General features: G+C 37.0%; 1 protein-coding gene and 1 non-coding gene across 10 annotated transcripts in view; both read right to left on the reverse strand.

Moving 5' to 3' along the window:
- The window catches only part of Tia1 (TIA1 cytotoxic granule associated RNA binding protein), a 31,610-nt gene extending 19,938 nt beyond the window's left edge, over positions 1–11,672 (reverse strand). Inside the window, exons 1-3 of one of the 9 annotated variants that reach the window (XM_047523137.1) lie at positions 11,374–11,637; positions 9,580–9,685; positions 490–586 (exon numbers count right to left, since the gene is read on the reverse strand). In XM_047523137.1, coding sequence (XP_047379093.1) covers positions 490–501 — 12 coding nt within the window. In that variant the 5' untranslated portion in view covers positions 502–586; positions 9,580–9,685; positions 11,374–11,637. Of the gene's footprint in view, positions 1–489; positions 587–9,579; positions 9,686–11,373 lie in introns of all 9 variants that reach the window. The other 8 variants (XR_007104730.1, XR_007104732.1, XR_007104731.1 and 5 more) reach the window with 8 other exon arrangements.
- Positions 11,673–11,944: 272 nt separating this feature from the next.
- On the reverse strand, positions 11,945–12,015 carry Trnag-ccc (transfer RNA glycine (anticodon CCC)). The gene has a single exon. It is a non-coding gene; the product is annotated as a tRNA-Gly (tRNA).
- Positions 12,016–12,376: the final 361 nt, after the last annotated feature.

Raw genomic sequence — 12,376 nt, forward strand, 5'->3', positions numbered from 1 at the left:
TCAGCAATTTAGTGAGACCTGAATCAATTTGGCAAGACCCTGTCTTTAAATAAAATATAAAAAAGGGCTGGGGATATGGCTCAGTGGTCAAGCATCACTGGGCTCAATCCCTGGTACAAAACAAAATGAAACCACTTTCATTGTACCAAATGTATATTATTTTTTACCCTATTTCCCAATCTAGTTATAATTTAAGTTGTAGATTAACTGACCAATTAATTAAGTAATTCTGATGCTTCAATACATTTTAAAACAAGAGCCTAGATACATACATACCCACATATAATTATCATCTGCTCTAGGAATGATTAGTAGTTCTGTTCTCTTCCTTTATTTAGCAAAGAAATCAAAATCAGTTTCTATGAGAGATTCATTACAAATATGCTAAAATCCCTATGAATTTAGACATAAACTAAGAAGTCTTAGAACAAATGGCTTTAAAAGCTATGTCAAAAAAGAAGAAAGTTAACTTAAGTAAAATACCCTTACATCCATAATCATTTTGCAGTTTTTACAAGGTCCAATCTGGCTAAAGAGTTGGAGAATCAGAGCTTCTGTTACATCTCTGGAAAGGTTACCGACGTATCTGAAACACAAAGAAAAGCAATTCACCATTTTAGATTTGCTTCTTTTGTATCAGTTCCTAAAGTTATTTACTGAAATAGGAATGCTGAGAGATGGCAGATCTCTTTGCCTTAAACTATACTATTTGGGAGTACCTTGTAAATGTTTGCCAACACTTCAAAAACCCATAGTAGATTCAAAATGTAGTATGTGCAAATATATTAACCACTACTAGAAGAAAGGAAGGTAGTGTGTGAGCATACGCATGTATTTTATTTATTTTGCAGCACTGGGCATTAAACTCAAGGACTCACACATGCTAGGCAAGTGCTCTGCCACTGAGCTACACCCCCAGCCCCCCTTTTTTTTTTTTTGGCAAGAGTTCCTCTCAGATGCCCAAACTGACCTTAAACTTAGCAAATTCTCTGGCCTCAGACTTCAGAGTAGCTGGGATTACAGCTGTACACCACTATGTACTATGTGTATTTTTGTCAAGGTTTTGCAAATTAAATTTGTTGCCTATTTTTAAGTTCCTAGGAATACCTTAGGAAGTTATGCTTTTGAAACTCTTAAATCATTATTAGAGATATAAAATATTTTATGCAGTCAATCCTGGGAAGTATTATAATTTCTACTTTTTTGATGTTATTGGGGGTGTTTAACCCAGGGGCATTCCACCACTAACTACACCCCCAGCCCTTTTTTATTTTGAGGGGATCTTGCTAAGTTGCTAAGGTTGGTCCTGAACTTGTGATCCTCCTGTTTCAGTCTCCCAAGTCAACGGGATTATAGGCACATGCCACCATGTTCAGCTATTTCTATACTAACACAGAGAACATTCATTTTCTTCCAATTTTTAATTCATATTATTCCTCTAATATTTTCTAATTTATGTATACTTTGTGCAATGAAAATTTTTATAAAAATCATGAGCAAATTGCTTCTCAGGTATGGTAGAGTTCACAAATGAGGAAATTTTCACTGAACATCACTGATCAGTAGAATAAAGATAAAAGGGAGTACCAAGATTCCAGATAATGAATTGATGAGAGGGTGGATGAGAGAGAGAGAGAGAGAGAGAGAGAGAGAGAAAGAGAGAGAGAAAGTAATAACATTCACCCAACAGCAATTTGTCAGTATTAGAGATAATTACACCAAATTCTTGTTCTGAAAATCAATAACTAAAGGGAGAGAATTAAGTATTTATTCTGCCTTTTGTGTATAAATTCCTGAATAGTGTGATCTAAAGGTTTTAATTAGGGAAAGTTCTTTATTACAAAATGCTAGTTAACAAATAAACAGGATGACATTAAATTAACAATGTATAAGATATAATAGGCAAGTTCATTCATAAATGGGGGAAAGGTTGGTATGTAAATGGATAACCAGTGTGCCAAAGTTATCATGGATTACTTAAATAATTGAAAAGGGAAAACCCTACCTTAAAAATGAGTGCTTTGGCTGTCACCATTATGACTCAGTAATCAAACTTTAAATCACTTAAAGATGGGCAACGAGAAACTATAGTATGAATTAATATCACCTATGGAGTATTCACATCAAAAAAAGTTCAACCACTCAGGTTGAAGGTTAAAATTAGATTTAAGGAATAGACTTAAAGTTTATACTGACAACCAAATATAATGAATAAACCTTGATTGGATCCTGGATAGGAGGGAAAAAAAAAGCTTGTTCTTGCAGAATGCTAATAAATAAATGTGGAAGGAATGAGAGGAAAAAAAAAAACCACCATTAAAACTCTACAGTGGGATGGGGAGATAGCTCAGTCGGTAGAGTGCTTGCCTTGCAAGCACAAGTCCCTGGGTTTGATCCCCAGCACTGCAAAAAAAAAAACAACACAACTCTACAGTAGCTGGGTGAGGTAATACATGCCTATAATCCCAGCTGGGAGGCTGGGGCAGGAGGATAGGAGTTCAAAGGCAGTCTCAGCAAAGGAGGCACTAAGCAACACAGAGAGACCCTATTGCTAAATACAATACAAAATAGGGCTGGGGGATGTGGCTCAGTGGTTGAGGACCCCGAGTTCAATCCCCAGTACTCTCCCCACTGCCTCAAAAAACAAAAACAAACAAACAAACAAAACCCAGTAATAATTGCTACAGGCAAGATCCACCCATGAAAGTTAAAATTAGTTGATGAAATTTTAAGGAGAAACACTTGCAGAGCCTCATAGCCTCAAAATCACCAAATGGTGATTTTATCTTCTGACCACAAATTCTTTTGATATACATCCCGCTAGGAAATGTACCTCAATCCTCAATTCTCTCTTTTTGAGTGTGAGCTAACTTTAGTGACTCATCTATATTCCCCACCACTGAGGTACTGGGAACTGAACCCAGAAAATAGCTTGAACTTGTGATCCTCCTGCCTTAGACTCCTGAGTTGCTGGAATCACAGGTGTGCACCACTGCACCTGCTAGTTGACTCACTTCTGATCAAGAAACCATTTTAAGAAAGTAGTCACCGTACACTGAAGGAACAGTATCTCCTCACAGATTGAAAGAGTGTAAAGAGACTTAGCTAAATATAATGAATTATCTTGCATTGGATACTGGAAAATAAAAAAAAAAAGGTTATTGGTGCAAAAACTGGGTAAGGTGAAATAAAATTTGTAGTTAATGGCATTGCACCCACCAAGGTCAATTTCTTATTTTCGATAATTGTAGAATAGTTATGTAAGATGTTAATATTAAGGGAAGTTGGGTGAAGACTGAGAATTCCAAAACCATATCTGCCTGGATCTGTTCTCACCTGACTTTTGTGCTAATAAAAAATTCACAAAACTGCACTTGTCTAAATGAAAAAATGGATTTTCTGAAACTTTAGTATCTACTTTGCTGAAGGCAGAGATATAGTGACAAGTGGATAGTGTTCAGAGAACCTTAATTTTATCACTTACTCTTTGCAAACCTAAGATTTCTTGAGAAATATTTCCTGAGTGATACTTGATTTGAAGATAGGTAATGATAAGCAGTAAGAACACACTAGCTTAAAAGAAACACTGGCCAGGCACTGTGGAGCATGCATGTAATCTCAGTGATTCTGGAGGCTGAGGCAGGAGGTTCAGAAGTTTGAGGTCAATCTCAGCAACTTGGCAAGACCCTGTCTCAAAATAAAAAAGAGCTGGGATGTAGCTCAGTGGTTAAGCACCCCAGGTTCAATATCCAGTACCAAAAAAACTAGGGGTAGGGGGTGGGATATATATATATGTATATATTCTGTTTGTACTGACTTTATAATTACTTGCTTAATGTATCCTGTTATAATATCCAGGAGCCTCCATCAATTAACTCTACACATAGCTGTTTAGAGATATTTTCTTCTCAGGAACCTGTACACAAAACTTGCTCTCAATGTTAGACATCATTACAGTAGACTACAGGTAAGATACATTTTCATATTAATCAAATGACAAAATCTTCTCTGTGCAAATAAACATGAGTACTGAGCCCATTATAGTAGTCTTTAACTTTTTACCAATAAGTCAATCACTAATATCTATCTCAAAATTTTTTAAACAATACTATTACAAGTCTATTTGCTGAATAAATAGTCTGAGACCAAAAGCCCAAACAAATGTGAAATCTTCAGATCCTTTTTATATTTATTAGTGGGGCACGGTGGTGCACACTGGTAATCTCAGTTTCTCAGGAGGCTGAGGCAGGATTGCAAGTTCAAGACCAGCCTCAGCAATTTAGTGAGACCCTAAGCAACTCAGCAAGACCTTGTCTCAAAAACTAAAAAGGGCTGGGAATGTGGTTCAATGTTAAAGTGTCCCTGGGTCAATCCCAGTATCACAAAACAACTTATTTTATACACAGTACTTTCAATGGAAAAGTAAACAAGTTTTCTTATATTTTGTGAAATATTTTACAGTTTACAGTTCACTCTCATTTGTTTCTTTAGTTTTTCCATGCTATTTGGTTTCTAAAAGCAAAGGATTCTCTGAAGTATGGCTTTAAGTTTTATGTGTAGAGGATTTTTTTCTTTCAGCTACCAAATAATTTTTCTTCCTGACTTTCAGAAAGTTATTACCCTATGGTAGAGTTCTATTCTCTACATAAGGGGAAAATGTCAAATAGGTTTTAGAGACCTCCTTACAGCTGGAGCATGTGAATATGATGGAGGTTAGGTGTATGAGAGATACCAGTGCTGAAAAGCAGAGACTGAGGAAAATCTGTTTTGGTGGCACAACAGCAGTGCTAGTGCAAACTGTGGTGTCTGATCTTCAGTGTCTGTGGCAGCAGTATCCTTCCTGGGATGGTCTGTCATTTGATTATGACTGTTGTTTCTCTTTTCTAAATGTTTTCTAAGCCAAGTTCCATGAACTTCCTACAAATTCTTAAGAGTGCCCAATATATTTTCAAATAAATTCTTTTCATAATTAAATTACCCAGTTTCCTTCCTTGCTACATGTATTTAATATCTTTATATAAAAATCTGTACTAACGCAGTTGTAAACCAAGGTCACCTATCATGATGTCTACTGGACTACTAAATAAGTGCACAATTTCATTATATCTGGTTTTTATTTTTCAAACGCTTACTTTTTTGATGAACATACAAATGTTATTTATTTTGCCATTTTAGGGATCCAACCAAGGATTCTGAGCATACTAGGCAAGTGCTCAACGACTAAGCTAAGCTACACCATTAACCTTATTTTTTTGAATAACATTAAAATGTCTTTTTCAGAGCTCGGGTTGTGGCTCAGTGGTAAAGTGCTTCCTTGACTAGCACATGTGAGGAACCAGGTTTGATCCTCAGCACCACATAAAAATAAATAAAATAAAGGTACTGTGTGCATTGACAGCAAAAATATATATATATTTTTTAAAAATGTCTTTTGCAGCTATTCCATGAACTTCTCATTAACACCACAGATTTAAGTTTCCTATGTTGGTATTTACTGTATCACCTCTGGGATAATGTACCAATCCTGTGCAGAAATGGAAAAGAGAGACAGAAGAGAATTAACTGTAAAGGCAATTAATTTAAAATGCCATTTTATGTTACTATAACAAAATACCTGAGGCTGAGTAACTTTAAAGAAAAGGTTTATTTGACTCACAATTCTGGTGGCTGGAAAGTCTAGATAGCATGGCACTGGCATCTGACAAAAAAAGCCCTTGCTGAATCACAACACATTGAAATAGAAAGGGTACCAGTCATATGAGGAAAGAGGCCCAGAGCAAGTAGGTTGGTCTTGCTACAACTTAGTCTTGCAAGAACTACATTTTAAATTCCTTCCCAAGGTGATGCCCCCATAGCCTAATTACCTTTCACTAGGTCCCACCTCTTAAAAGGTTTCACCACTTAACATTGCCAAATTAAGGACCAAGCTTCTAGGATGTGAACCTTTTGGGGACAAACCACACCCAAACCATACCATGTCTTTTTGGGCATCTGGATGAATATGAATATAAACTGAACATTAGTTAATATTATATCTGAAGATAACATTATATCTGGGGATGTAATTTAATTGAAGAGCACAAGCTTAGCACCAGAAAATCTGGGTTCGATTTCCAACAACACACACACACACACACACACACACACACACACACACTATCAATGTAATCTCCTCAAGGTCTAGAATTATACTGTGGTTATGTAAGAGAATGTCCTCATTCTTAGGAAATAAAAAGTATTTAAACACGAAGTGTCATGATGTCTTCAATTAACTCAAATGTTTCAGGGGGGAAAAAAAAGGAAAAAAACCAAACTCCCAAAATGAAACAACCCCCACCCCCGCCACAAATCCACACATATGCTAAATGTTAGTAATTGGTAATTTCACATGAAAGGCACGTAAGTCTTTAACGTACAATTTATGTTACTTTTCTATAAATTTTTAATTTTTCAAAATAAGTAATACCTGAGAAGTGGAGCTAATAGATGAAGACATCAATGCTACTAGTGATGACAGGTCTGCCAGAGTTAGAATTTCATGTCATCTTAATACACATTGTTGAAGTTGGTAACTAAGTCCAAAAGTTACAAAACTGGAATCCAAAACACTTAAAATATTCATTTTTTATTAATACAGCTCTAGACAATTAACCTACAAAGAAAATGTACAAACCAGAATGCTAGGCTGGCTTTGTTTCTAGTCACAATTATATTATACAGAATTTGATAAGGAAGTCCCTGTGAAAATGAGTAAAAAAGCATGGATATCAAGTTTTAACTTAATGATAAATTTCACAAGAGCAGGGATTTTTAAAATTCAGACTAAATATATACTGTCTAGAACACCAATGGAACATTGCTATGTATTCTGTAAGTATTTGCTAAATAAATGACTGCTCAGGATGACTTCAGAACATTTGCAATTTGCTAGGAAATTATTTTGCCTGAATTACTAAAGTTAACAAGGGAAAAGACTGTTTTCTAATTAAGAAACCGTAGAATAGTGTTTGCACATATCAGCATCCTAACCTACTATTAAACAATTACGTACACTTCACAAAAGGATTGTCCGTTACATGATTGCAGAAACTATCTTATTAGAGAGGACCTCTTTCAGTTGGCTATCAGGCCATACACAAACCAGATTGAACAAATGCATCTAATACTAAACCTGAAGACATCTTAAGGGATATCTGTGCTCTCAAAAAGGCTTTCATTTTTATTTATATTATGCAGTAAACTAACATTTTTAGATGATATACACTTCTAAATAAGCCCACTCACTGGTGGTACCATTCTCACATAACACATCCAATCTACTGGTAATCTCTGCTACTAGATTTTCAAAACATATCCAGAATCCATCTACTTTTCATCACTTCTACCAGTACTACTTTAAGTCACCATTTGGTCTCTCACCTGGACTGGCTTCATTGCTAATCTACTTGACTCTGCCCTTTTAATGATTAAAACAGATTATATCACTACTCTGCTTAAAATCCTCCTATGGCTTCCATAACCACTCAGATAAAAGACATAGCCCTCATAGGGTCCTGCATGATGTGTTATCTTCTACGTTCCCTAATAACTCCTTCTCCCATCATATTTCCTAATTCTATGTTCACTCTCTTCGGTCTGTGCAACAAGCATACCTCACCATGGGCCACCAGCTCTTTCTACAGAGCTCCTTCCTCAGATATATTCAGTTCTCCCTCCCCTTCTTTAGTTTTCTCATGTCACTGATTAAAGGGTGACTTTTCCTAACTATTCCTTATTATGTCCACTCTTTCTTCCCTACCTTGTATTATTTTTCTCTTTAGTACTTAATTATCACCTAACAATTATTTATGTTAAGTTCTTAAAAAACCCATTTACATGTGTTCCCAGTTCCTAAGCCATGACTTGTGCTCTCAAATATTACTTGAATATAATGTTTGCAGCACATTGTCAATTTTTGTTTCTTGTTTGGTACTGGGGATTTAACCCAGGGGTGCTTTACTGAGTCACATCCCTAGCCCTTTTTATTTTTTGAGTCAGGGACTTACTAAATTGCTGAGGTTGACCTCAAACATGGAATCCTCCTGCCTTGGTCTTCTGAGTCACTGGGATCACAGGAATGCACCACTGTGCATGGCCATTCTTAGTTATTAATAGTTATTTGGAAACAATGTAAGTAGTATCCAATCACTAAATTTCTCATTTAAGTCAAACTTGCTTTAGTCTCACCTTTAGTTAAAAGTGAATAAATCAACTGAACTCAACAAAAAAGAGATGCTATTTCATACCAAGTACAAGGCCAAAGGTGTTTGGAGAAGAGCGGGGTGGAAACAAGAAAGATGCACAGGTGATGGAAAGGCAAGACCCACATTAGTAAACAGCACTTATTTAGCTGCAGGCTTTTAAAGAGACCTACGTTGTTAGCAAATGTGAAAGCCACACAATAACTGTATAGCTATATCAAAATGCATTTGAGAGTAAATCACACAGAGGACATTAAGGTGCCTGGATAGAAACAAATTAACTTCCAGTAATTAACACCAGCAATGTTTTTCCAGTTTAGTGTGTAGCTTTTATTTCACAAATTTAAAAAGTTTTCAAAGTGACCAAGGCCAATTCAGATTCACTAGACACATATTTTTATTTTTCATAATGGACAATTTCAAATTTACACATAAGAATAATAGAATGTAAATATAACCCATCCACTCGCTACAAATGTCTGAAATTATTAATTGTACTTTGAACACTCCTTGAAATAGTGTTGCAGTATAATCTTTAAGAATGTTTTCCTTACAATGTGTTTCCAAAGTACTGCTGGCAGGAAGATGAATACTGGCAATCTCGAATTGAACACGGTGACGCAGACCACTGAGATGTGGTAAATGGAGGTACTTCCTCTGAGTGACTTAGGAACACAGGTAGTATTAGAATTCAGACTATTTTATTCTCAATGAGTAAAAATCTTGATTCTCTTTTTGTTGTAGCCCATTTTTAAACAAAATTTATTAATCACTTACCATAAACCAGATGCTATGCCAAGAACATATTAAAAGTCCCTGACATACTAAAATTCCAGAGTCATTAAAGCAAACATTTAAAATTAAAAGTAAAAATACTGCTGGGAAAACTTAGGAATTAGTATCTACCCATATTTAATTAAGACTGGTCTGACTGGAAAAATGGGAGATTTTGGTTGAGGGAGACAGAAACAAAGGAGAAGATAATAGAACTACTTGGAACAACAACAACAAAAAATCTTGGAGTGTTCTAATGACAGATTCAAGACAAAATCAGTCATTAGTTGTAATGGTTAAGAGCTAAGGACACTAAAACTGCAGGATGAAGAACAAAAGGGTATATGATCTTGGGTGAGTTAAGACTCTAATTTTTGCTTTTCCTTGGCTACAAAATGGAATAAATTAAAGTTCTGATAAGTACTAAATAAAAATATAAAGCACTTAACACAGGCATATAAAGCCTGGCACACACTGCATTCAATTACTCTGTGAATGAATAAAACTCAATTATTTCTCCTGTAATGGTTAGTCCCCTGTCCCCAATCTAGTACTATTTAACTACCTGCTTTTGTAGACTGGCCTGAGAATGCTGAAGTTGTCTTCATTAATTGATATTCCCAAATCAACGTACTAAAAAGGTTTAAGTTCCCAGATATTTGTGGCAGTTTCTGAAATTAAAAAATTTCAAAATAATATAAGAATCTTAAATGTAAAGGCATTATAAAATACGAGCAGTGCTTAACCCAATATGTAGCTATCATGCTTCTAGCTAAGATGCAAGAGGAAAAAAGTCTAGTAGGTTTTTAGGGAGTGTTCATCTACAGATACAAATTTTCCAAATGCAAAGTTCATTCCCTAATTGCTGCATCCTTATAAAAAGATACAACAAGGCAAAACTAACAAACTAGCAAAATATTTAATCTATTAAGAAAATAAGGCTGGGGATTTAGCTCACTGGTAAAGCACTTGCTTAGCATGTGCAAGGTTCTGGGTACAATCCTGAGCACCGCCAAAAAATAAAATAAAATAAAATAAAATTAAATTAAAATACAAAAAATGCAAAATGTAACTATATTTCCCATATATATTAGAAATATCAATTTAAAATTGAAAAAATTGGGGGGGATTATACTGTAGTTCGGAACAAGTTTAATATCTAGAGTTGTGAAAAGAAACCTAAAATTGTATTTTTAATGCATAGAGCTCTCAAACTGCCAGTATTTCAAGAGTAAAAACAAAAAGCCACGTCAGGAACTCACCGAAAAGGTAACTATGTGAGATGATAGATACGTTAAGTTGGCTTCATTCAAGTAATCAATTTGCTATCTATATGTATTCCATATCAATTATGTTGTAAACCTCGAATACACACAACAAAATAACCCGAAAGATATCTCATTGAGCTTTCCTTTTTTTTTTTTTTTTTTTTGCCCCCGAGAAATGCAACAAAGGCAGGATCGTCTCATCCAATTAATACTCTGAAAACAAAGAATGCGGAGGTGGGGGCACGACTGCACGACAAAGAAAATATCCCCAGCTCGGATCACTTAATACTGAAAAACTCTTGCCTAAATCCGTTATTTATCAACTGTGGCTTCATAATAACTGCCTGCTTGATCGGCAACATGTCAATCACAGAGTAGCAAGCGATTATAAAGATGTATTAAATCCACTTCCCCTCAGTAGATATACTCCTCCGGGTGAGATTTCCATTTTTTAAAAAGCAGTTTCAAAATCCTTGGGTTGTCCGGTTAGGCTTTTTGGTCGAGGGTCGGGGGTGCTATAGAAGAAAAGCCAAAGAGAGGTTAAAGAAAGATATTTGGCTTTTTTCCAGTTGGCGACTGCGAGAATAAAAGTTTACCTCGGCCTCAAGATGGGGGGAAAAGTCCTACCAACGAGAAGAAAAACGAAAGGAAGGGTTTCAGGAGAAAAATAAAATTAAAGGGAAGTCTGTAAAGATACAAAGAGGTTAATTAAAAGGGGGGGGGGGGCGGAAAAAAAGAGAAGCAAGCAAGCACGGGACGACGGGAGGGTCCGCCGAGTTCTAAAGAGAGGTTTGAATGAAAAAGTCTTTTCTCCAGGTCTAAGGACCACAGAGGGCGGGCGGCGGGGCCAAAGGCCGCGCGCTGGTGCAGTTAAGGCGAAGGGATTAATTCTGAGGGTCGACCCCTGTCCCTCCACTTCGTCCTCTCACAGCCCGGGTCTTGGCTCTAAGCATCCAGGTGTGTGCTAAGGAGAGAGGAACCACCATATCGCGGCGTCCACGGAGAACAATAGGCTGGGGAGCGGCGCAGGGCCGAGGCCTCCCTCCGGGACGACCACCATCCCGCCTCCCTCATCGTTGCTCCAGACTCACAGAGTCTTGGGCATCTCGTCCTCCATGGTTGCTGCTGTCGCGGCGGCGCCTCTGGGTCCAGCTCCCTGCCCTTCACTACCTCCCAAATCGTTTGAACGGCTATGGCTGCGGAAAAGCGGGGTTTCTCGGCTGACCGGGGGTTACTTCGTCGTCTTCTTCCGCGGTAATTACACCGAAATGCCCAGCACAGCACGAACAATGAAGCCCCGATTCAAGATGGCGGCGAACAAGGCGCCTAGAAGCAGCCAGCGAAGTGACCCAGACCGCGCAGGCGCATAATAGCCTTGCACTCTCACCCTCGGCACCGCGCTATACCTCAATCCGTAGGTTCACTTGTTGCGCAGCCGCTCTTCCATCCGACGCTGGTGATGGCTCAGACTACGCAGGCGCAAAGCTTAACTATTAAGGCGCAAAGAACTTTCGTGAGCTGCCGGTTAGCTCCATATCCGAATGTTTCGTCAGTGAGTTATGAAATGGAAATCTGTAGGGAAATTTAAAAGTCTAAGTATCTTCATGGAAAGTTTTGTTAAGATTTTTTTTGAAGATATCGTTTGCCCGCAAAAGAAACTACTGCGCCGCCCGGGAATCGAACCCGGGTCGCAAGAATGGGAATCTTGCATGATACCACTACACCAGCGGCGCTCTTGGTAAATGGGACTGCCAGAATCTCTTAGGAATAAATGCAAGCACGCATTTCCCATATGAAGCAATATTTCATATATTATTCGTTTTTTCATTTGAAAATAAAAATATATTAATAGTTTGATAGTTTATATGTACTATTTTTTCATTGCTTTGAGAAATGACTTTATCTCTCATTACAGTGCAGTTAGATGGATGTTCCACTTTCTCCATACAGAAAAAATATTCAACTTTAATTTTTGTAGTTGAAGAAGTAAGGGGTTCAGTAAGAGGAATTTGTTTTGTTGGTGCTAACCAATTTTTTGAGACTTGAAAGATTTTTTCAGAAGGTGGGTTTTTCTTTATTTTGCATTTCTTCGGC

This window comes from Sciurus carolinensis, chromosome 13 (genome assembly GCF_902686445.1).
Source record: "Sciurus carolinensis chromosome 13, mSciCar1.2, whole genome shotgun sequence".
In the NCBI taxonomy this organism is placed as follows: domain Eukaryota; kingdom Metazoa; phylum Chordata; class Mammalia; order Rodentia; family Sciuridae; genus Sciurus; species Sciurus carolinensis.